Source organism: Cervus elaphus, chromosome 32 (genome assembly GCF_910594005.1).
Source record: "Cervus elaphus chromosome 32, mCerEla1.1, whole genome shotgun sequence".
Classification (NCBI taxonomy): domain Eukaryota; kingdom Metazoa; phylum Chordata; class Mammalia; order Artiodactyla; family Cervidae; genus Cervus; species Cervus elaphus.
In genome coordinates, this window is record NC_057846.1 from 22,940,510 (window position 1) to 22,964,649 (window position 24,140).

Sequence of the window (24,140 nt, forward strand, 5' to 3'; positions counted from 1 at the left end):
ATACATGTATCCATATTCTCCTCCAAAATCCCCTTCCATCCAGGCGGCCACGTAACAGAGCGGATTCCCTGTGCTAGACAGTAGGTCCTTGTTGGCTATCCATTTTAAGTACAGCAGTGTGCACGTGTCTACCAGAAACTACCTCTCTCTTTCCCCCACCCTCCCCTTCAGGCAACTGTAAGTTGGTTCTCTAAGTCTGTTTTTATTTGTAAATATGTTCATTTGTATCATTTCTTTTTAGATTCTGCATATTCGGGATGTCATTCACTATTTCTGTTTCCCTTACTTCGCTCAGCATGATAATCTCTAGGTCCATCCATATTGCTGCAAATGGCATTTTCACTCTTTTTAATGGCCGAGTAATATTCCATTGTGTGTGTGTGTGTGTGTGTGTGTGTGTGTACATACATACATCTTCTTTATCCTTTCCTCAGTTTATGCATATTCTTATACCCTCCCACCCCTATTCCTTTTTTATACAAACTACATCTTACTGTCTATAGTGTTCTGTGTTTCATTCTTTCCCACCTCCTCATACATGCTGATCCTTGCCTATCCGTTTGAGGATTCTCCTCATTCTGTTTTACAGCAAATTGTGTTCCACTGTGTGGATTTATCTTTTTTACAGTTGGGTTGCTGCCATTTCGTACCATTAAAACAATGCTGCGATGAATTGTGTATATACGTTTACACGTGGACAGGTTAGTTTGAATTTCAAGACCTGCGCTTGCTACTTCAAGAGTAAGTGATTGGACAGCTATTGCTGGATTCTCCCCCACACATTTTGCACTCTTACTGGTGGGAGAATACATTTCCCCACAGCTCAGCCAACATAGTGTTATCAAACTTGAGGATTTTTGTCAGTCTCAAGGTGACGGATGATACCTTAGTTTAATTTGCATTTCTCTTATTAAGATGATTAATCTCTTCCTCTGAGGTGTAAAGGGTATTTGGTCTTTTTCTGTGAACTGTCTGTTCATGGCCCTTGGTTCATTTTTCTATCCGGTTCTTGGTCTTTTTTAGTCTTTTTTATTGAGCAGAGATTAGAATGGGCTCAGGGTTTCCCGGTGGCTCAGTGGTAAAGCTTCAGCCTGCCAATTCAGCAGATGTGGGTTTGATCCCTGGATCGGTGGGGAAGATTCCCTGGAGAAGGAAATGGCAATGCACTCCAGTATTCTTGCCTAGGAAATCCCATGGACCGAGGAGCCTGGAGGGCTACCGCCCATGGGGTTGCAAAACAGTTGGACGTGACTTAGTGACTAAACAACAACAAAGAATGGGCTCGACTGTCAATGGACTACAAAACTACAGATTTAAAAGAGTCTTTCTTAAAAAAGTAATTTGTGTCTATGCCCAGGTCTCAGTTGTAGCACACAGGACCTAGTTCCCCAACCAGGGACTGAACCTCCGTCTTCTGCACTCCTAGCACAGTCTTAGCCACTGGATCACCAAGGAAGTTCCTGCAACAGCCTTAAAGGAGTCATTCCTGCTGCCCTCCACTCCTTGGAAACAGGAATCCCTTAATTCCCAATTAGGAGAATTTTAGTTTTCTGACTTAAAAGTAATGTACTTTTACTACAGAAATATTAGAAGAAATGCAAACCACTCATGTTTGCACTTATATTCCTTTGTTAAGGATGTAAACTAAAAAGGGAAATTCTTCCCCTCTCATAACACCTCTCCCAGAGCTGACCATCGGGGAACATCAATGGTTTATTTTATACCATCCTCCCCTATTAGCCCTGTTAACAATTTATGGGTGGAAAATGATTCATTTCAGCGATAGCCTTTATACTCTGCTACTCCCCATTCAAAGCAAGGAAACAAACAAAAACATGGTCATATTTAGGGGCTGTGGTTTGTGAGAACTTAGTATCCTTCCTGGCATCATGTAATTTTAGAAAACAGGGCTTTCTGAGAGGGGCCTAGAGGGAACAGGAAGGCTCCTTACCCTATTTGGTAAGTTACCACCATCTCAAAGTATTTGATTAAACAGTCCTGTTGCATCGTCATTGGTCCTCCCAAATCAAGCTCTTGGTTAAAAATATTTTAACTTCAATTAGCAGCACATCAGAAACAATAACAGAAACTTGAACACATTGGTCATTTTAAATTAAAATTTGTATTTGGAAATAGAAATGCATAATAACACACTTTTTAAAAAATTGTCACATAGGAACATATCTTCCAATCCCACAGCATGCTTCATTTACTCAGAAAAAGTTACAGACACAATCAAAACAAAGAGCTTTCATTTATAAATGTGAGTGCCTTTGTTTAGCACAAGAAGGCTCACGGGAAACGTCAGACTGAAAACCAGTGGGTTAGTGATGCAAAAGGTTCTGAGCAAGGAGGCTCAGAACCTCCCTGGTCTGCGTCCCATCTCGGGCCTTCAATTTCCCTGGGCGCCAAAGGAGAATAGACTGGATGACTGCTAAAGTCCTGGGTGCCCTGGTCCTTTCATTTCAGAGAAAAGTATACAATCACAACTGTACCATTCTCCCTTGATTGTAAACATCAACAGAATAAAAGTTAACATGCTCAGAAATTTTACTGCCAAGAGTGCTATGATTTTTTTTCCCATCTTCTGCAAAGGATGGATGAGGGTCCAGACCATCAGGCCACATTTACTGCTTATACTGGAAAATGAGGGAATGCTAATGAAATTGCTTTTACGGGCTGACATTCAGGGATGGCAGAAAAGGACGTTCTGGAATGAATTCAGGACTTGTTCTTCAGGAGTATGGTAGCTCCTGGACAAAGTTCAGTGGCCAGGTGCACACTTGGGCACATCCATGCCCACACACAGCAAAGGTGACTGAGACCTTGTTAACCATGAAGGGGAAAGAGAAATCTTAGAGTTCTCCCCAAACACTCAAAGCCTCTTGTAAACCATACTCAGGTACTTAAGCATTAATTTACACAATTCCTGATAAGCTGAAAACTGCAGATCTTCTCCCCGTCAGTGTCAAGTAAGAAGTGGACTGATATTCAGAGGTAGTGATGTCAAGTCTATTTTATAAAATGGGCTATCTGCAGAAAGGCAGATAAGAATTCGCTTTAACATTCAATTAAAAGCCATCATTTGAAATAAAAATTAGAGGGCTAGGATTTTTATGATGACCCTTACCATCTTTGGAAAATTTCCAGTTCAGAAGTTTAATCTGATTCACTTTCTTGGAGCTTCCACACACACCCACAGCTGTGAAGAATCTAGCTCGCATTCTTTTTCCTGAAGCTGTAATCTATGGCTCTGACCTCACCACACAGAGGCTGCGCAGTGTCCCTGGTCAGGCTCAAGCCATCTTCTAATTATGGAGTGCCCAACTGACTGGCTGACTCTTTCTTTCTTATACCTCACTGTTTATTCTTTAAGTTGTGTTTTAGTATGTATGTCCCTATAGAATTTCTTCAATTCACGCTCTTACCAGTGTGATCGAAGTCTGAGGTTTTGACAGAAGAGATTTTAGATATTCTGCAGGTATGTGAGGCCCAGCAGCTGGTCGAAGAGTTGCATTTCAGCACCTTATAGTCCTCAATCTGTCTCCCTTTATGATTCCTCCATTTACCCTCAAGGGTCAACTTAGTTTTCTCATACCTTCCCAAGTAAAACATTTAGTTCTTTTTCAATCCTAAAACATGATTTTTTTTTAAACAACAAAGACATGCTCAGCATAAACATCACAAAACCATGAGCTCAAATAGGTGATGTAAAAATACCATTGTCTTAAGATCAAGGTCTTCAAGGCTTAGACGACACGTATGTACCACCAAGTTCTAGTATACATCGTTCCATATCATCATTGCTGTTGTCTGACAAAAACCATCACATGTTCTCTGATACAGTGGCATACCCACATCACTGAAATACACTACTGCAGTGTTTAACTTTTTCCATCATTGCTTGAAAATGTGTAGCATAGCATCGGCGCTAAACCTTGCTAATTAAGAGAAGTGCTAATTTACAGTCATTTTCTTCTCATAATGATTTCCACGATCCATTTTTATTTCATCTTCATTAAACTCAGTCTCAACTACCCAATTGTGTTTGAGGTAGCTGCACAGTAGTTTTATTGCTAGGAAGTCAGCATGTTTCAAAGTTATCACCTGGGTCATTAGGTTAGATTTGGAAGTGAGAGGAAAATATAGTACCAGTTACACCGTTTGCTCACCTGGCATACAAATCAAAAACAAAAATCATCTGTGTCTTTAATGATTAGAAATACAGATCTTTTGTGAGCATAGACACAATACAAGGAATCTGTTTCTTTGCATGAAAAGCAGAATCAGTGGAGAAGGACTCATATTCTATCGCTACCTTTCGGTTAACCCGAGTAAGAATGTGCATGAGCTCGCGTTCGTGAGAGTACTTTTTCAGCATCTCACAAAGAGCCTGGATGAACCAGGATCCATACTTTGAGTTTCGCCAGGAAAAGTAACCTATAGGGCAAAATAGAACAGATAGTTGATGTCAGCTGATTTAATCAATTGTGACATATTCATGAAGGTAAAAACAACATAAACATGCATAGGTATTATCAGCCGTAAAAAGAAAAATATACCATAACTTTGGTTCCAGGGGAAAACAAAACAAAAACCAAGTAGGTGTTTTTTATATAGCTCTGCTTTTGACAAGGAAAACAACTGCAGGCTAACTGCACCACTGAGTGAGAATTCTACTTCCTGGGCTTCCCTTCCAATAGGGAAGAACTGGTTTATAGGCAGAAAATGCAAAAGCAAAGAAATAAAAAAGGATCATTATAAGTAGCATGGTGTTGCAGTGAGATGATTGGCTTATCCAAGAAACAACCTGCTTATGTATGCACACACATTTGAGGGTCTTAAATTTGTCTACAAGGGCATCAGAATGGTGTATAACAGACACAGTATAGCATATTCAGAAGTCCAAAAAGGGGAAAGAGTGTATTTATTGTTCTTTTCCCAGATAAACTAGTGGATTCATTGCTGTGTTTTTGGCTACGCTGAGTGGCTTGGGGGACCTAATTCCTGGACTGGGGAATGGAACCGGGGCCCACAGTAGTGAAAGCATCAAGTCTTAACCACTGGACTACCGAGAAGTCCCTGGATCCATTGCTTTTAATCTGAACTGGAAAGATGCCTGGAGGTTAAAATAAATCCTATCGACTATATTTAAAAATGTAATACTGTTTAAAAATACGTTGGCCCTGTATTTCCAAACTTTCCAAACACACCTGAGTTAGTTGTACGAGTAAACAAGTACATGATCACTATATATTAATTTTTATGATGACAAGTGCACACACGCATAATGCGTAATACAACCATAGACAAAGCGGAGATTGATAACCTAGTCATAAATCGTTTCTAACCTTCTTTTCTCTCATTCCACTTCTACCCACTCATATGCTATTCATGTTTATACTTTCAGTTTCCTACCTCCCAAAGAATTCCTGGAAAACACACCTCTCTCCTGTTTCAGGAAGTGGGCGGAGTTCTGACTTGGCCTGAATTATCATATGGTTTCCACATGTTGTCAAGTTCATGAATGACGCTGTGTAAGGGCGCTTTCTTACATGGGCGCACTTTCTAGTCAAACTGGGCTAAAGACAACTTTTGGAGACTTCTCTGTGGTTAGGGTACCCTAAAATCAGACACGGTGGCTTTTTACGGATACCAAAATCCCTACAGCCTTTGGAACACACTCTTCATTGTTTGAAATCTACATATTTCAGTATTTGTACGTTTCTTACCAGGTGCTGTAGAATATGCATACAAGAAGTCTGCCTCAACCGGGATTTTCTGACAGGCCATGTCATCCTCAGCACCACTGTCTGTCTCGATGCCGCAGTCCAGCTCTGTGCCTCGGCAGGCCTGGAGGTTAGAAAATAAACACCTATTTAAAAATCAGAAAAAAAGAAAAGAAACATTTATTGGGAAAAAAAAATGTGTGTACATGCATAAATGTGTAACTTATTCCTAAGAAATGCAAAGGCTCTGTAAAAACTGATGTTAATTATTCAGAATCATTTTGCTAGAAGTCTAAAAATTAAAGTTTATGTTATGTCTCCTAAGTGGTGGTTTAAATAAATAAAAAAGTATTAATAGTTTAGTAGCTTCAAGGAAAAAAAATTTTAAAAATCCTTTGGATAATCCACAATGGAGTAAATTAATCCCTAATGAAGCCTCAATAACCAAATCACTCAGTTATTTATTACCTGAATAATGAAAAGTTTGGGCTTTCCAGTCAGACTTCTGCAATAGTCCCCTCTGAAGAAACTTGCTAATTTTTTCAGAGTGACGGGTCCATTTGTTCCAAAAATGATTCCTTCTTCACCATGGCTTAGAAGTACGCAAATAAAACTGCTCCTTCTGCTATGGTCTTCTTTAGAAACTGGAAAAACATTTACAGACAAAAAAACCAATACAATTTTATTCAACAATTTCATATATACTGTATGGGAGTAAGATGAAGAAATTTGAGAACCGAACTAAGAGATTGTGCAAACCCAGCTTGGGGCAGAGCAACACACCTCAGACTACTCTAGGGAGTTGGTATGAATAACTTGTTTTACTTTCATAAAATGTATAGAGTAGGACTGTGTAGTTTAGTTTCACAATTCTCATGCTTTACTTTCATATAGGTTAGAGCTAGACTGTATATACATTGGACAATGAAGGTCATTCTTTTCATTATTTCTTACCGTTGCTCATTAATTCCAACATTTCTTTACTTGTAAGATCATTTTTAATCCTGACTTCATATTTCAAGTTCATGAAGGTTTCCATGATGTTTGCTGCATCCACGTCTGTACCAGATCGACATTCCATGCCTTGAACAGAAAGTTACTTTTAATTGCATGAAAAAAAAAAGATAAACTGCTTTGAAATAAACTATTCAGGAATCCACACAATCCACAAGAAACTCTTCCTTTCAAATGCTAAGCAAATTCAATATTCTGACAGAGGTGACACAAAGTTTCTTTTATTTCTTCATATACAAGACACTTCACTATATAATCTGTTATCTGTGTTACAGTCACAAAGATGTTTTTCATAGCTGCTTAGATAGTGAAAAACAAATGACTTAAATGCCTAAAAAGAGAGGTTTGGTTCAATAAATTACAATTCAATTATAATATGAGATACTATGTTGCCACTGAAATTTTATAGACAAAATTTTGCCATAGGAAAATGGTCACTGTTATAAAAAAAAAAAGTAGAAAATAAAAGGATCCTACTTTTAAGAAAAAAATTATACACACACACATAAATATACACAAACACAGACACGTCACCATACATAGACATATATATCAACACATACCTCACACACTCAGAGGAACTATTTCTTTGATTCTTAAGTTTTCAACAATTCTAAGATAAATCAGTAGTTTCATCATATCTTTTCAGGGGAAACAAAAAAAAACCCCAACAAACCACTAGGCCACATTAACACTGTTCAAAAGCCTCTAAGCCTTCCGACCACCATGAAACCATGATCACGACCGGCTTCATTTGCAGAGATGTGGGACCCACAGCACAGAAGAGTCCAGGAGAACTCGAACAAGGCACTGTAGCTGCTGTGTGGCCTGTACCCCGTAGTCCTGGGCTTTCCTCACCCCTTTAGAGCGCCTTCCACATGCATGTATGGACAGACTGAACAATGCCCTCAGATTTAAAAATCTAAAGTGTTAGGCATAGCAGGGAGAAGGCACCCAGAATTGAGTAAACTTAACACATATGAATAAAAAAAAAAAACTAGATGTATCCAGCTCCAAATTATTGTTGATTGTCTCTGAGTGGTGTGATTATGAATGATTTAAATTTTTTTCTTTTGCTAATCTGTAATTTCTGAAACTTATCGCCATATATTATTTTTACAAAATTAGAAGTAAGTTCATCAAGGTTTTGACATTGGAAAAGGCAGGGAACACCATTCACTCGTGTGACAAAGCCATTAAATTCTGGCCCTGGTTTGTGAGCTACTTAGTAGTTGAACAGAAAACACCAGGCTGTCTCAGAGATGGTTTTGAGAACCCGACCTTCAAATTTCAAAGCAGAAAAGGAGCTCACTGTAAAGGTAAAGTCAGACTATGGGCCAAAGTAGTTCGGGGAGAGAGGAGAACAACATGCCCCACCCCCTTTAAAGATAAGTAAGTACTCCGGCTGTTGTTATTTAGTTGCGTTGTGATCCCATGGACTGTGGCCGGCCAGGCTCCTTTGTCCATGGGCTTCTCCAGGCAAGAATACTGGAGTGGGTTGCCATTTCCGTCTCCAGGGCATCTTTCTGACACAGGGATCAAACCCATGTCTCCTGCATCTCAGGTGGGTTCACTACTACTGAGCTGCCTGGGAAACTTGGGCTGTAATGTACCCACGATAAACATAACTAACAATGCTGTGTGTTATACATGAAAACTGTTAAGAGAGTAAATCCTAAAAGATCTTATCACAAAGAAAAAAACTTTTTTCTATTTCTTTAATTTTATATCTATATGAGATGATGGCTGTTCACTGAGCTTATTATGGTCATCATTTCATGATGCATGGAAGTCCAGTCATGCCACACACCTTAAATTTATGCAGTGCTGTGTGTCAATTATATCTCAATAAAACTGGAAGAAAAAAACAAAACCCCAATAAGTTCAACAATGGAGAATTCTGTGGGAAGAGGCCATTATAATTAGCAACGTGAGGCAGAGTACCTAAGGTTGAAGGTGGTCTCTCAACTTAGAGCCAAAAGCAATATAAACGGGCCGGTTTTAGACACTCATTTTCAACTACGCTTTCCTTATTCCTTATAATGAACCTAACACCCAATCCTGCTTACTTTTCCAGTGTAATTTCACTTCTTTCCCTTTTCACCAGCATTATGATAGATAGCCTCTTAAAGTGAATCAGGAGATTCTAATTTCTTTAATTAAAATTCTAATATGATTAATATGCCAATTCAGAGTTAATCACGGTACCAATTTAAAAGTGAAAAAATGAAGGAACAGCCAAAGTGTTGATTCATATGGCAAATTATGCAAGTCAAGTGAACACAATATTTCGGGAATGGGACATTGTATAATCATTACAATAGCAGATATGAAAATTATACAACAACACAAAAAATGCTTACATTACATTAAATGGAATATGCAGGAATATTGCTTACATGTTATGGGTAAATTTAACTTTGAAAGGAACTGTTAAGGAAAACTTACAAGTAATACGGTAGGATGTTAATTAGCATTTTTAGGATCATGAGGGATTTTATTTTTCATATACTCTTAAAAAAAAAGGAAAAACCTCTGAAATATACTATTAGATTCAAGCCAGACATGCACAGGGACGGAGACGTGGATCTGGGGATCAGGCTATTGTGACCCTAAGAGCAATTTCTGTAGAGCGGTCGAGGTAGTGGAAACATGAGGCCAAGTTTAGAACACGCGTTTTCAAGACTTAGGGAAGGAGACAAAAATCAGATCAAAGCTTAAGGGGCAGCAGGCTTATAAAAAATAAGGTCTCTTTAAGGTGGGCAGTCTGTCTTCTTTCCAGGGGAAGAAGACAAAGCCAACAGAACACATGAAGGCCCAGGAGGTGAAGGGGTGCATTCCCAGCTCCGGCTGGAGGTCGGGCGCGCCAAGGCCGAGAGGTCCAGCTACTAAACCATCTGTGGGGCTCTGTGCAAGGACTCTTCACCTTTCGGTAACTAATGGCAGTTACTTTTCAGGGTTGCTAGAAGAATTAAAGAAGATTTCTGTGAGGTGCCTCACACAGTTCCTGGAGAGGAAAAATACTTCTCCTTACTATTTGGTGAGATCCTTCCGTTAACATGAAAGAAGGAGCAGGAAGATAAAGAAGCAAGGGTTCCACAGAAGTCAGGCCTGGGACTTCCCTGGTGGTCTGCTATTGCTACTGCTAGGTTGCTGAAGTTGTGTCCGACTCTGTGCAACCCCATAGCCGGCAGCCCACCAGGCTCCTCTGTCCCTGGGATTCTCCAGGCAAGAATCCTGGAGTGGGTTGCCATTTCCTTCTCCAATGCATGCATGCATGCTAAGCATGGACACGCTTCAGTCGTGTCCAACTCTATGTGACCCTATGGACAGCAGCCCTCCAGGCTCCTCTGTCCACGGAATTCTCTAGGCTAGAATACTGGAGTGGATTGCCATTTCCTTCACCCGCCCTGGTGGTCTAAGAATCTGCACGAGGGTTCAATCCCTGGTTGGAAAGATCCCACATGTCAAGGGGCAGCTAAGCCCTGTGGGCCATAACTACTGAAGCCCGCATGCTCTACAACTAGAGAGTAGCCCCTGCGAGTTGCAATTAGAGAAAGCCCTAACGTAGCAATGAAGACACAGTACAGCCAAAAAGAAAAATAAATTAAAAAAAAAGAGAGAAGTCAGGGCAGAAGAGGTTAACATACAGAAAGAAGAGGGAGAGATTTTGATCATACAAAGATTTAAGAGTTCATGTTGAATTGAAGGACTGGTAGGATCCTGGCTCTGTTTTTACTTCATGGCTATTCTATGTCATTAGTTTATTAATTAATAACATGAATTCTGCTTTTTTATACTATACCAAATGTAAATGGTACAAATACTTGTAAAGGCTTAAAAACTATCACGATACATACCAGTATTTTTGTGGAAGTTCTTATTATTAATTATTATACATACACCCCTTTCAGGATAATCCATTTTGTATCTCTCTTCCAAGGATATTCCAGAGTCCATCGATTTGCTTCCATGTAAGATCCTTCTGTTTGGAAATCAGACAACAGTTTACGAAGAGAGACGTGACCAATGCTGCTATTCACATGAACACAAACTTCTCTAACACATAAGAACAGTTAACATTTGTTGAATATAATTTGCCGGGTTGTGTGCAACAGGCTTCTCCTCCCTAAAATTTCATAAAACCCCACTTCACAGATAAGGAAGTGATTACTAAGAGGCTAACAGTTATGCAGACCCCGTGTAAGACAGAAGACTGAAAGCATCTGTTGAACTACAGGGTTCATGCTTTTAATTTCTACATTGTTTTCCTTTACATTTTATTAAAAATTCACTAAGTACATTTTATACTTAGCCACCTCATCCAGCTGCTGAAAGTGGCCCAGGACAGTATGTAAATTAAATGGGGGTGGCTAGTTTTCAATAAAACTTGATCGAAACAGTCTACAAGCCTGACCCCCTGACCTGGCCAGGAAACAATAACCAAACACCAATACCTATTGTTCATGTACCCATACACTCACCCTAGGAGTATTTCAATTTTTATGCAATTTTTATGCAATTTTTAAAAAAATTGTTGGAAAAAGACTAAAGTAGTAAATTACGCTCTGTATGATAGGAAAAGGTAAGGAAAATGTGTCAATAACTTTAAAAGGGTTTTTTAAAAAGGCAAAAGAAAAACACCAAAAAACCCTCTAAAATGAGATTGCATTTCAATAGTTTAATTTCTAGGCAAATTCCTTTGCTAAACAAATACTGCAAAAATCTTTATTAGTAATCTGGTAATAGCTCTGCTATAAACAGTAATGTTTAGTACTAAAATTAATTTATAATTCCCTAGGTGGTCCAGAACAATAATACTGTACCTCAGAAAGAAACTTTTAGAATTAAATGTACCACAAGAGATCCCAAAGGGATAATAACAGACATGGATTAAATTAAGAGTGTTTATCTTTTCCCTTTCTCCATCTATTGGTTATTGAAGTATTAATAAGCAAAATATTCCAAAAAGGAAGACTGGGAAGGAAACAAAAAAGGGAGAAAGATAATCTATAACCAGGCAATTATTCCCCAGACTGAGAACTCGCATTTTACCTTAGCCTTAAAACTCATAAACAGGAGGCCAAAAAACCCCCAAAACAAAACCTCTTATCCTGCGGAGATTCGAGAAGGTACAGCTGCCTCTCCAGGGTCGTCCTGCTACTAGGGCGGGGTCTCCAACCACAGGTCAGGCCCCCTCCAACCTCCCCATATTCTATCCAAGTGTTATTTTAAGGAGAATCAGAGAGGATAAGTTAACATGCGTAGAGTCACACAGCTGTCACATGAGGTAAGAAGTCATCTGGGCCTCTCTGGTTTGAAAGCCCCAATTCTTTCTGCTTCCTCAGAGTTTGCTGTATCATACTACACACACCCACCCTCCTCTGCTGGTATGAGATTCCTTCTAAATACTCACGTCTCTGAAGTTTTGGTGGATTTTGAATCCACTGAATTTTCAGTGTTCTCCATGGATATTTTTTATTTACTAGAATATAAAGAAAATAGATGTTAATCAAAATCAGTCATTCTAAGATCACGGCATTATATTAATTATGCCAATGATTATTTCTCTAAATAAATGTGCTCTATGGACATTTTCACATTAGCGGTACCATCACTGCCCCAGCTTTACCTCTGCTGTGCAAGGATTTTTTGAGTCAAACCTGAGAACAACAATCTTTTATAAAGGTGCACACAACGTAGCCCTTTTCTCTCTTTCCTTTTTAACTGAGTTATGAAATGCACGCAGAGCACAGATAAGTGTGCAGCCTGACACGGTTTTACATTTGGCTGCTCCCCTAGATCAAGATACAGATCGCAGCTTGTTTCCACTGCAACAGATCCCGTCATTAGTTAAGAACTGCCTTCCAGCTCAACAGAGTTAAAAGAAAACCTGAAAACTTCCCATTGCAATGGTATACCTCACATAACAATTTTATGATGCTTAGATTCCCAAGATATTCAGTGCCACAAGTTCCAAACCTCCACAAAACCTTTACTCTTCAACTAGACGTGAGAACCCCACTTCGACTGGCTTGAGGAAACCTGGAAATAAAAACTACAGTTCCTACATCCATTCTTCCATCAGGTAATTCTGCTTACTTTCCACAGTGAATGAGTCCTTCTAGTCAAAGCAGCTACCACTTATTGACCATTTATTACACCGCAGGCGCTGTGCTAGGCATCTTATCTTTTATCTTCCCAACAACCCGAAAAGTCAGGAAACCCAGCCCCTAGTGATGCAATGACTTCGTCTGCAGCCACAGAGCTAATGATGGTGGTCTTCTTCCCTCTCCCGCATGCTGCCTTGGAAGAAGCCAGTCTCTCACTATTTATCTGGAGTTCTGCCAGGTCTCTGGTTTTCCAAAAGCAAAAGGTACTTCCTACGACCATCAATCTGCCTCCCTAAATAAAGCATATAGGAAAACAGGGACAATAACCTTTCTCCAGCCTCTAGAAGCCCTGCCTATCTCAAAATTCCAATCTAAACAGAACTTTTAACCTTACTCTTATGCTAAAATCAAATCTTAAAAGAATACATACCCCATCAACAAGACTCCCTCCTAGGGAGGGAGCTTAGGACTAGAGTTGAACACTGCATATAGGTAATTAAGAGTCTGGAACTCAAGGAGAGAGCAGGGCTGGAGACATACTGGGGCACCCTGACAACGAAAGGGTTACTAGAGGAAGCAGGGCCAGCCAGAGACTCAAGAGTGGACAAGAGATGGGAGGACATCAGGTAACTGGGGTGTACCAAAGTATGTAGAAGTCTTTCAATGAGCATTTATTTCATCATTACAAATCTTGCTAAAAGTTCAGTTCAGATGAGGGACAGAAGACCATTAGCTTAGGCAAGAAAGTTATGGGGACAGTAGAGATTGTCAAGAAAAATTGTCCGAGACTTAGAAATGGGCAAAAGAAATTATTGGATATTATTTTCGGGTTCAGTTCAATTCAGTTCAGCCACTCAGTCGTGTCTGACTCTTTGCAACCCCATGAACTGCAGCACGCCAGGCCTCCCTGTCCATCACCAACTCCCGGAATCTACCCAAACCCATGTCCATTGAGTTGGGGATGCCATCCAACCATCTCATCCTCTGTCGTCCCCTTCTCCTGCCCTCAATCCTTCCCAGCATCAGGGTGGTGCTGGGCATAATCGTCAGAGAAAGCTCAGGGATTATCTGATTTTATAGTTTTTTTTCCTTTAAGATTTTAAATTTTTTTTAATTTGAATATAAGTGATTTACAGTGTTGTGCTAGTTTCAGGTATAGAGCAAAGAGAATCAATTATACATATACACATATCCATTCTTTTTTAGATTCTTTTCCTATATAGGTTATCACAGAATATTGAATAGAGTTCCCTGTGCTATATAATAGGTCCTTATTAGTTATCTATTTTATATATAGTAGTGTGTATATATGGAGAAGGCAATGGCGGCCCACTCCAGTACTCTTGCCTGGAGAATTCCATGGACTGAGGAGCCTGGTAGGCTACAGTCCCATGGGGTCGCAAAGAGTTGGACACGACTCAGTGACTTCAACAATAGTGTGTATATGGGGTTTCCCCAATGGCTCAGCGGGTAAAGAAGCTGCCTGCAATGCAGCAGACACAAGAGATGTGGGTTTGATCCCTGGGTCAGGAATATCTCCTGGAGGAAGAGGAAATGGCAACCCAGTCCAGCATTCTGCCTGAAAAATCCCATGGACAAAGGAGCCTGGTGGGCTACCTTCCAAAGGGTTGCAAAGAGTCGGACATGACTGAGAGGCTAACCACAGAGTATGTCAATCCCTATCTCCTCATTTATCCTTCCCGCCCCCGCCCTTTACCCCTGGTAATCATAAGTTTCGTTTTCTATGTTTGTAACTCCGCCTCTGTTTTGTAGATAAGTTCATTTGTACAGGGTGTCCTCTTTTGACTGACCTCCTGACTAGGCTATTTTACAACTTGTAGGAAGTTAAGCCACAAGAAAGGGAAGCCATGCAAATGACTCTTACTGACAGCAGTGAAAATAAATTTTGTCTTGAAATGATGTAATTAATTTTCAACTTGCAGAAAAGATGACCCTCTCAAATAAGACTTTATTGTCCTATAGGATATTAACCAGTTTCCCTTCTACTAGCAAATGCATTTCATTATATCCAACCATTTACATTTATGTTTGTTGTTCAAAGTCTCCTTTGAACTGGTCTTATCCTACTAGTTCTATTATCAGTTAATTGAACAAGATATTTGACATGTATTTTATATTTACACAGCATCCAAGTTTTATACCTTTTGAAAATTACACTTTAAAAGGATCAATGTTGCTGCAGTGGGTTGAGGAGACAATGGGAAAAGAAAAAATGAATAAACACAACATGAGTAAGTCAACATAGTTTTACTATGAAGGGGCAAGAGACGGGGGAATGATAGCTGAAGTGGGACCAGGAGTAGAGGACACTTCTTGTTTGGCTTGGTTTTAAAGACGAGCCATCTAAGGCATGATTTTATGCTGATGAGAATCATCCATAGAAAGTGAGAAATTAATAAGGCACGAGGAGAAAAAGATCAAAGTTCTTGAAGGAATGAGAGAGTCTGTGAATCTAGTTCACATATGGAGAGAGAAGTATTGGCCTCAGGTAAGAACAAGAACACCTGTGACAAACCTAGACAGCATATTAAAAATCAGAGACATCACTTTGCCCACAAACGTCCGTCTAGTCAAAGCTATTTCCAGTAGTCATGTACGGGTGTGAGAGCTGGACCATAACGAACGCTGAGCGCCAAAGAATTGATGCTTTTGAACTCCGGTGCTGGAGAAGACTTTTGAGAGTCCCTTGGACTGCAAGGAGATCCAACCAGTCCATCCTAAAGGAAATCAGTCCGGAATATTCATTGGAAGGACTGATGTTGAAGCTGAAGCTCCAATCCTTTAGCCACCTGATACAAAGAGCTGACTCATTGGAAAAGGCCCTGATGCTGGGAAAGATTGAGGGCAGGAGGAGAAGCAGATGACAAAGGATGAGATGGTTGGATGGCATCACCAACTCAACGGACTTGAGTTTGGGCAAACTCTGGGAGAGAGTGAAGGACAGGGATGCCTGGTGTGCTGCAGTCCATGGGGTCACAAAGAACTGGACATGACGTGGCGACTAAACAATAAGAACAAGTGAGGGCTCATCCACTGTCATGCAAGGAAGACAAACTATGTGGCACAAAGTATGAAGGTTGGTAAACTGAATGCAAGGAGGATGAGGCACTTCTCGTGCGATCACATCCATTTGCTCTTTATTTAGAAAACTTTGCGACAAAAACCCCCAAATTTGTCTATCTATCCCTTCATGTGTACTTATCCATGCATTTTACCAAGTAATACAAAAACTAACCATGCATACATCTAGCACAGGTGTATGAGACAGGTGTTCCCAGACTCGAGTGGAAGGGACACAAATTGGTATTACCTCCTAAGGACATGTTGGCAACATGTCCCCCCATGTCTCAACAGAAGCCTTAAAGTCTGCTCTAGGAAACTTACACTGCTAAGAATGCAGCCTAAGGATGCAAAGATTTCCAGCTCAACACAGTTTAAAACAAAACCTCTCGCTGGCCCTACTTCCTCTAGTAACCCTAATCTAGAGACTAGGGAGAAGAGAGAAGGGGAAGGATATGCACTACTCATCAAAATATTGAGAATTTGGACAGAGAAATAGTGAAGCCACGATGTAGCCAATACACTGATTATATAGCATCTTTACCTTTTAACCTGTTTATTAACAGTAACTATCTCTGGGTGATGGGATTACTGGCAACTTAATTACCCTTCAATATTTTTGTATTTTTTCTACATCTGCATTTTTAAAAAGTTAGGAAATAGTAACAAAGATTATTTTATAAAATAATATCTTTCAACAGTGGTGGACTGTACCAACCAGTACTGTGCTAGCCAATTTCAACTTTCAGCCCTGTTTCGAAAGCAATAATAGGGGTAGGTTACTAGTATGAAAATCCCATGGACAGAGAAGCCTGGGAGGCTACAGTCCAAAAGGGTCACAAAGGGTTGAACATGCCTGGGTAGCTGAACATGCACAAACATGCACTCTTCTGAAAGCAACAACACTTCCTTGACTGCTGTAGACCACATCCCAGCCTGTCTTTCTCTTTTTCTTCCATATGTACAATAAATGTGTATTATTAGGTACAGAGAAATCTCAGACTTCCTTGAACCAGAAATATGGAGGCCAACTTGCCTCAGTGCACCTCAAAATAATTATCTACTCATGGTTGAAAAATAAAGTTTTGGTTAATCTGATTAATTGAGAGAACAGTACAGGGTAGTTAACAATTGTGGAAATGTAGGCAGATACATAACAAATATTATATTGTAATCCATGAGAAAACAGTATCATCTATATTTCAAGACTTTCCAGCCAGTCTGTGGAAAATCCAGAGTGAAAACACAGTGGAATGGGAAAACAAGACTTAATAAAGATCATTTTCTGAAGGGGAACCCAGAGCTCCTGCCAGTGTCTTTCTGGCTCCAGAGTTTTGCCTCAAACTGGCCGTTTGAGTAAGTTCGCCAAATGTGGGGAATACTGTATTTCAGGAACCCCTAAATGCTGCTACGTTCCATCAATGATCAAGGCCTTAAGTTCTTTTTACCAAATACTTCTGCAAAAAGCGCAGTGATTATTGGACTGAAACACTAACTTCTAACAGTTTTTTATTTCTTGCCATCAACAGAGCTCTGGGATAAAGCAATTCTATCCTTGTGACTGATAATAGGAGGTTTAGATTTACATAGCAGCCAGCTTTCCAGAGTTTTAAAATACAGTTGTCTCTTGAACAACTGGGGTTTGAACGGGACAGGTCCACTTACATGTGGATTTTTTAAAATAGCAAATCTACAGCATTACACCATCCAAGGTTGGCTGAAATTCACGGACATGGAACTGTGGATATGAAGTGCCTGCTATAAATTATACATTCAGATTTTCAACTGTGGGGAGGGTCCCCTCTGTTGTTCAACAGTCAACTGTGTTTGGCTTCTTGGTTCACACCATGGTTAAGATTTCATCTAAATATAAGGTGACTTTCAAGTAATAACTTCCTTTTCATACATTTAATCAACTTTCTTTAACCAAATCATTCTTAAAAGTTAAAAAAGTTTCAGCTAGATTAGCCTTAATATAAGTAACTGAAGTTAATAATTTCCAAAATTAGACGTCAGAGACAATTTTGTTTCAATAAGGTATTTGATGGCTGAAAGAAAAAAAAAAGCACCTGAATTCTTTTAGAATAGGATTTTTCTATTTGATAAGGATTTCTCAGGAACAAATACTATAAGGTATTATTTTGTTCCTTTAGTATTCATAGACGATTGAAAATTTATATAATGGTAAGTAAAATCCTCACTGCATCAGACATTTGCTTTCTGCCTGTCACCATCTGCTTTTCCCACATGAAAACATCTAATCCACACTCTTGGGAGCAGAGCTTTGGTTTCTGCGGAAACAAAAGGGTTAAACTCAGCATGACCTCATCTCCATTAGCGAATGCCTGGCTGAATATAAGTTATTCTAGGTGTGGTGATCTCATCTCAGAAGGATAAAAAACATTGTCCCCCAAGGGGGGAAAATGGCCTGTATGATGACAAGGAGTTTCAGTTCTTAGAACACTGTCATTTGACAAAACATAAATAGGAAAAATATAGAATAGGGGCTTAAAAATACATTGTAGCACAGCAATGGACTTGACACTAATTGCCTCTTACTGTACTGAGTATATAAATCTTCCCATCAATTCAGGGTGCTCATGATAAATTTCTGAACACATTTTAGGTCCCAGGGAAGTTCTAAGATAGACCAGTTGCTATCAGGTGGCAGCCTGGGACCTGACTCTTTTTTTTTTTGGACCTGACTCTTATAATCAAGTCTCTGAATTCCTAGATCCATTTAACACTTGCCAACGAAGCTATAAGAGCCAGATGATTCAAAAAGTTAAAGGTACTTCCAACAATGCTTTGAGGCATAGTGATTTCCATTTTTTATAGTTCAGCTGACTGAGGCTTACAACAGATAAGTAACTTAGGACTCTGTCCTAACTAGGATCTGTCAGCTTCCCTCACTTCTACATGACTGAGTACCACCTAGGAGGAGTAATGCTATCACTAATTTCAAGGAAGGAAACAAATGCATAACCTAGAAATACTGAGACAGAAAGCATAAGTAACATAATAGAAACTGACTACAGGGACAATGAAATGCTATAAAGTATACTTTCTCTAATTCATGAAGAAAACAGAAATGATGGTTATGGTGTTTTGGGGGCCACTGGGTAATTTACTTCTAAAAGTAAAATTACAAAATATGAATAACTTTCATGTTAAGCATCGAGCAGTTTTTTCTATATCTCTGCTTGTCTCTAAAGGAAAGGTGAAGCCTTTTCGCTATGATTTCTGGGGAGATTATTCAGTCCTTCTTCAGTATCTGTGGAGGATTCACTCCAGGATACCCACCTTCCCTTCATTCCCCACCCCACCCTTGCCGCCCCATACCAAAATCTACATATGCTCACGTCCCTTCAAGTACAATGGTGCAGGAGAGCTGCCGCTCCATATATGGTTACAGATCCTGCAGACAAGACAGGTGGCTGGTACTTTGGCCAAGGAACTTGAAAAACATCGGGATTACATTTATTAGCAATTAGAGAGGGCAAATGCTGAAGGACTGATGCTGAAGCTCCAATGCTTTGGCCACCTGATGCGAAGAGCTGACTCACTGGAAAGACCCTGATGCTGGGAAAGACTGAAGGCAGGAGGAGAGGGGACAACAGAGGATGAGATGGCTGGATGGCATCACAAACTCAATGGACATGAGTTTGACTAAACTCCGGGAGTTGGTGATGGACTGGGAGGCCTAGCGTGCTGCAGTCCATGGGGTCGCAAAGAGTCGGACAGGACTGAGCGACTGAATCGAACTGAGAGAGGACAAAAATCTCAAAAGCACTTATGTTTCTAGATTTGGTAAGTGAAAGAGAAACCAGATTTTCTTTTTTTCACAATAGTTTGGATAAGTGGAGATTTCCGCTGTGACATCCTAGAGCTTTTACAGAAATAATTTCCTAACTGGTCCCTGCATTTCTTTGGGAAGAATCACCAAACTGTATATTGTCCTTTGGGCTGGTGAAGAGCTTTTACTGAAATAATTTCCTAACTGGTCCCTGCATTTCTTTGGGAAGAATCACCAAACTGGATACTGTCCTTTGGCCTGGTGAAGTCAGATTGTTAATATTTATTTTGTAATAAAGGAGGAAAGTCACACATGGCAAGTAAAGTTAAATAGAGAAGAAACGAAGTTCCGTGGTACCACACAAACACAGCCATCCCTTCCTTTTCTCTGGAAAGGCCCATACCACCAGGAAGACAGACAGGAGGGCTCCCCACTGCTCGAAGCCACAAGCCAGAACGGACACATGCTTACTGAGTGCCAAGGGCCTGCGTCCCCTCACCTGATGCCCCATCCTAAGATGGTATCCCTGAAAGGGCAGAAGAAGAAATGGGAAGTCCTTGCCGACCTGAGTATTATGAAATAAACCTAGAATGAAGGCTCTGGGATGCCTTCTATAAAAATTACAGATAAACTTTAAGACCTCCTCCCTCCCACTGAGAATCACTCCTCTGTAGAAACAATTCAGTTTTACAACCACCTGCCAGAGAAGGTCTGAAACTGCGAAAGCCAGGGTCAGTGTGTTGATTCATTTGTGCCAGGACAACTGACTGAACACCAACTGTGTGGAGGGGTCATAAACCCTGAGTGTTTGAAGCAATGGAGAATAAGATCTATCCCTGTGTGTGACCTGCCCCAAAGCTCACTATATTCAAAAGTGGCTCAACAAGACAGGTGCCGATGTACAGCACAAAAGAGAGAACTTTATCGTGTGTGCGTGCTCAGCTGTGTCTGACTCTCTGCGCCTCCATGGATTGTAGCCAGTCAGGCTCCTCTGTCCATGGGATTGTCCAGGCAAGAATACTGCAGTGGGCTGCCATTTCCTCCTCCAGGGGATCTTCCCGACTCAGGGAACTAACCTGTATCTCCCGCATTGGGAGGTGGATCCTTTACCACTGAGCCACCAGGGGAACTATATCTTACTCTACTCTAATGCAGATACTCTGAAAGCAATTTGAAGAACAAAATAGGTGGAGAATTAATAACATTACATAGAGATTTACAAAGCATTGTCACAGACATTATCTCATTTTATCCTCATAATAACCCTGCAAGGTATGTATATTAACTGCTGCCTGATTTATGGATGAACTAGGAAAGTGTTGCCTTTGGGAAGTGGCCTCAGGTTCTATGACAGCCAAGTACCTATCCACCTCCCTTTTATTTGGATTTGTTACAAGTGTACACAACAGTATCTAACAGTCTAAGTACTCTACAGCTTTCAGATCCAAACACCAGTGCTTCCATCTCGGAGGCAGAGCCTAAAGAACTCACACTAGACACCAGAACTGACCTAATGCCATTCACAGAAAGACCGGTTTTTAGCATCAGAAGGGGCTGAAGCAGTAGGAAGTTGTGTTAAATTAGGTGTGAAAGCAAAACAGTGAAGAAGCATTGTAATTACCTCTATCAGATGTCAATCTCTTAAAATCAATTATAATTGCCTCTATCAGATTAGTCTCTTAAAATACAAGGAGGCTAGGCTTCTGTTCTCAGGATTGCGAAAGCAAATCTAGATGTTTCTTTTCTTTCTTACTGGGAATAGGTTTTATTGCTACACTCCAACTAACTGTTCATTCCTTCATTCATTAAAACACATTCTAACTTTCAAAAGCCTTCATTGCAAAAGAGCAAAGCAAAATCAAAGCTCAAACAGCAGGTTGGGGTAGGGATGGTTTAAGCTTTTACATTTCATTCTTAGAGATCACGTAACTCTAACATATTCAAAGTGGCAGAGTGCATTTTGACACAGGCAGGTCTATGCAGCTTGCTTGGCGCTATCCTGCATACACACACAGTTAGAGAAACTCCTGTATTTCACCTCTACCATTCCTTTCTAGTATGCATCATTTAATTATAATTTGCTAAGTAACCTTAGAATACATTTATTTTTTTTTTTCTAGATAGGGCGTAATTATATATATATATAAAAGAAGCATAATATTGTAGTATTGGCATTCATTTGTACCAGGCCCTGAATATCAAGAAAGACAAGGAACAAGATAACAAGCCAGAGTTCCGCGTGGAATTTGCTCAGGAGCTAATAGAGGAGAATGTAAAAAGCAACTGCAAAGGATATGACTTTTTCCTCTTAGGACCAGGCAGATGCAAAAGGAATACAGAATACTTAACCTTGAAATGTTGAATCAGAACATAAGCATCAATAGGAGTTTCTCAAGAAAAGGTGTGGTGATGGGAAGACAGAGGGAATGCAAGACAGTTCGAGGAAGAAAATAGTTGCTGTTGAGATCAGCATGGCTGTGCAGAATGTGAGTGGACCAAGGAGCTAACCTGTGCTTGACTTTGTTAACTGTTAAGGGACTGGATTTATCCTTCGGGCAAAGGAACAGCTTTCTGGATTTTTATTTTGTAAGATTCCTCAGCGACTGGAGAGGGGCAGAGGACATGGACATAATGGAGGCCAATGAGGAGGCTCCTATAGCCAGGTGAGCACTTAGGGTGGCTTGCATCTGAGATGGAGAGAAAAGGCCAGATCCAGTGGATTTCAGGAGGTCTAAGAGGTTTGGCCGCTAACTGGAGAAGCCAGGAGAGTTAGCTGAGAAGGTTGGTTCCTAGTTTTTTGGCGTGGGAGTCACATAGTGAGAACTGGGCAAGAGGCTGCTGCCTTGGGAAGTAAGGTTTGACAGCAGACCCACTGGAAACAAGAGTGACTAAGGAACTCTTTTTCAACTTTGGCTAAGGGGATTTCACATGGGCTTCCTTCCTTAAGTGATTCAGACGTTTAAAGAGCCTGCGATGCAGGAGACCTGGGAATTTCACAGCCTAAGGGATTTGGGCCAGGAAAAATAGTCATCAGCATGAGCTAGAAGGATTCATGTAAGCCTTCAGGTCTGAAAATGAAGAGGAGTTTAATACTTGAAACTGGGACTTCCCAGGTGGCTAAGTGGTAGAGAATCTGCCTGCCAATGCAGGAGAGGCAGGTTCCATCCCTGGGTCGGGAAGATCTCTTGGAGGAGGAAATGGCAACCCACTCCAGTGTTCTTGCCTGGAGAATCCCCTAGATCAAGGAGCTTGGAGGGCTATACAGTCCATGGGGTCGCAAAGAGTCGGACGCACTTGAAATCACCTCTTTGAAAAGCAGAGTCAACCATCTCAACCTGAAAAAAAAAATCTAGACAAAGGCAGCAGAGACCAAACCCTCACCTGAAACCTAACTTATCCTAACCTGAGGATAAGTCCCGAGGGCCAAAGACTCGGAAACAGCGCCAGCCAGGCTCCTGCCCTCAGGTCATCTCGTCTCCGCTCTCATCTTCCTCACCCCCTTTCCTATTCAAATTTCAGCCTGCGATTTCCTCTGCCTCCCGCTCCCGGGTCCCACCTCCTACCACTCGGCCTCGGCGCTCCCGCCTGGCCTCCCCGCGCCTCTCCTCCCCCAGCTCATCCACCCGGGTCAAGCCTCCTGCTACCAGGCTTCAGCGTCCCGACCGGGTCTCCCGACCCTCCCCCCACCTCCCATTCTCGGCAAGGCCACCAGTCCCCCGGGCTCGGCGTCTGCGGCCAGGTCTCCGCTCCCCAGCCTCCCGCTGTCCGGCCGGTCTCCCGCCATCCCCCGACCCAGCCTCTAGATCCTCGGCTCAATCCTCTCGGTCCCCCGGGGCTCGGCTCCTGCATCCGGATCACTGTCCCCCGGCCCGGCCTCCAGTCCCCCGCCCCGGCCCGGAGTCTCTGCATCTGCGGGCTTCAGCGCTAGTTCCCGCCCTCGCCGTCGTGGCAAAACAAAGGATCCGTCGCCGGATCGTGCCCGTATCCTCTGTCTCTTCCTCGGGGTAGCTGCAGGCCGGTGCAGATCCCCAGGGCAGGCGCTGGGCTTGGGGGCGGGGGGTGGTGGTGGAGGGAACCAGCCCAGGACTGACGGCGCGACACCTGGAGGATATCACTCACCGTTCAACCACCTCGCTACAGCTCTGCTGGACTCCACTCCTGGTCTGCTTCCGCCGCAGCCGCGCTCAGAAACGAGCCTCAGAGTAGACCCCGCCCTCGGCCCCGCCCCTCGCCCGCCCCTTGCCCGCCCCTCTGTTTTGAGGGCTCCGTTTAGCGTCGACACGTCCATCAGACCCCGACTCGCCCCTCCCCGCGCCCCGCCCGCCCGCGAACCCCGCTCCCTTACAGGCCCCGCCCCGCCCACCCTAGAACCCCGCCCCTCAAGGGCCCGCCCCGCGCTGGAACCCC

At 41.6% G+C, this 24,140-nt stretch overlaps 1 protein-coding gene across 2 annotated transcripts; it reads right to left on the minus strand.

The window, feature by feature from the left end:
- Positions 1–2,103: 2,103 nt before the first annotated feature.
- Positions 2,104–23,983, minus strand: CASP3 (caspase 3). Of its 2 annotated transcripts, none has more exons than XM_043893682.1 (7): positions 23,853–23,983; positions 12,160–12,228; positions 10,604–10,725; positions 6,684–6,812; positions 6,198–6,373; positions 5,733–5,853; positions 2,104–4,440 (listed from the first exon to the last, which is right to left on the minus strand). In XM_043893682.1, exons 2-7 carry the CDS (start codon positions 12,210–12,212, stop codon positions 4,217–4,219), a joined length of 825 nt encoding a protein of 274 aa, XP_043749617.1. In that variant the 5' UTR covers positions 12,213–12,228; positions 23,853–23,983; the 3' UTR covers positions 2,104–4,216. The 2 variants fall into 2 exon arrangements, with proteins under 2 accessions (XP_043749617.1, XP_043749616.1); XM_043893681.1 differs by having other exon boundaries at positions 10,604–10,728.
- Between the last annotated feature and the right edge of the window lie 157 nt (positions 23,984–24,140).

Coding starts and splice junctions, on each gene's coding strand:
- CASP3 (XM_043893681.1), bottom strand. CDS start 12,212: ATGGAGAACACTGAAAATTCAGTGGATTCAAAATCCACCAAAACTTCA. Junction 6,813..10,603: donor GAACTTCCACAAAAATACTG/GTATGTATCGTG, acceptor TTTCTGTTCAAG/GCATGGAATGTCGATCTGGT. Junction 4,441..5,732: donor TGCATATTCTACAGCACCTG/GTAAGAAACGTA, acceptor TTTGCCCTATAG/GTTACTTTTCCTGGCGAAAC.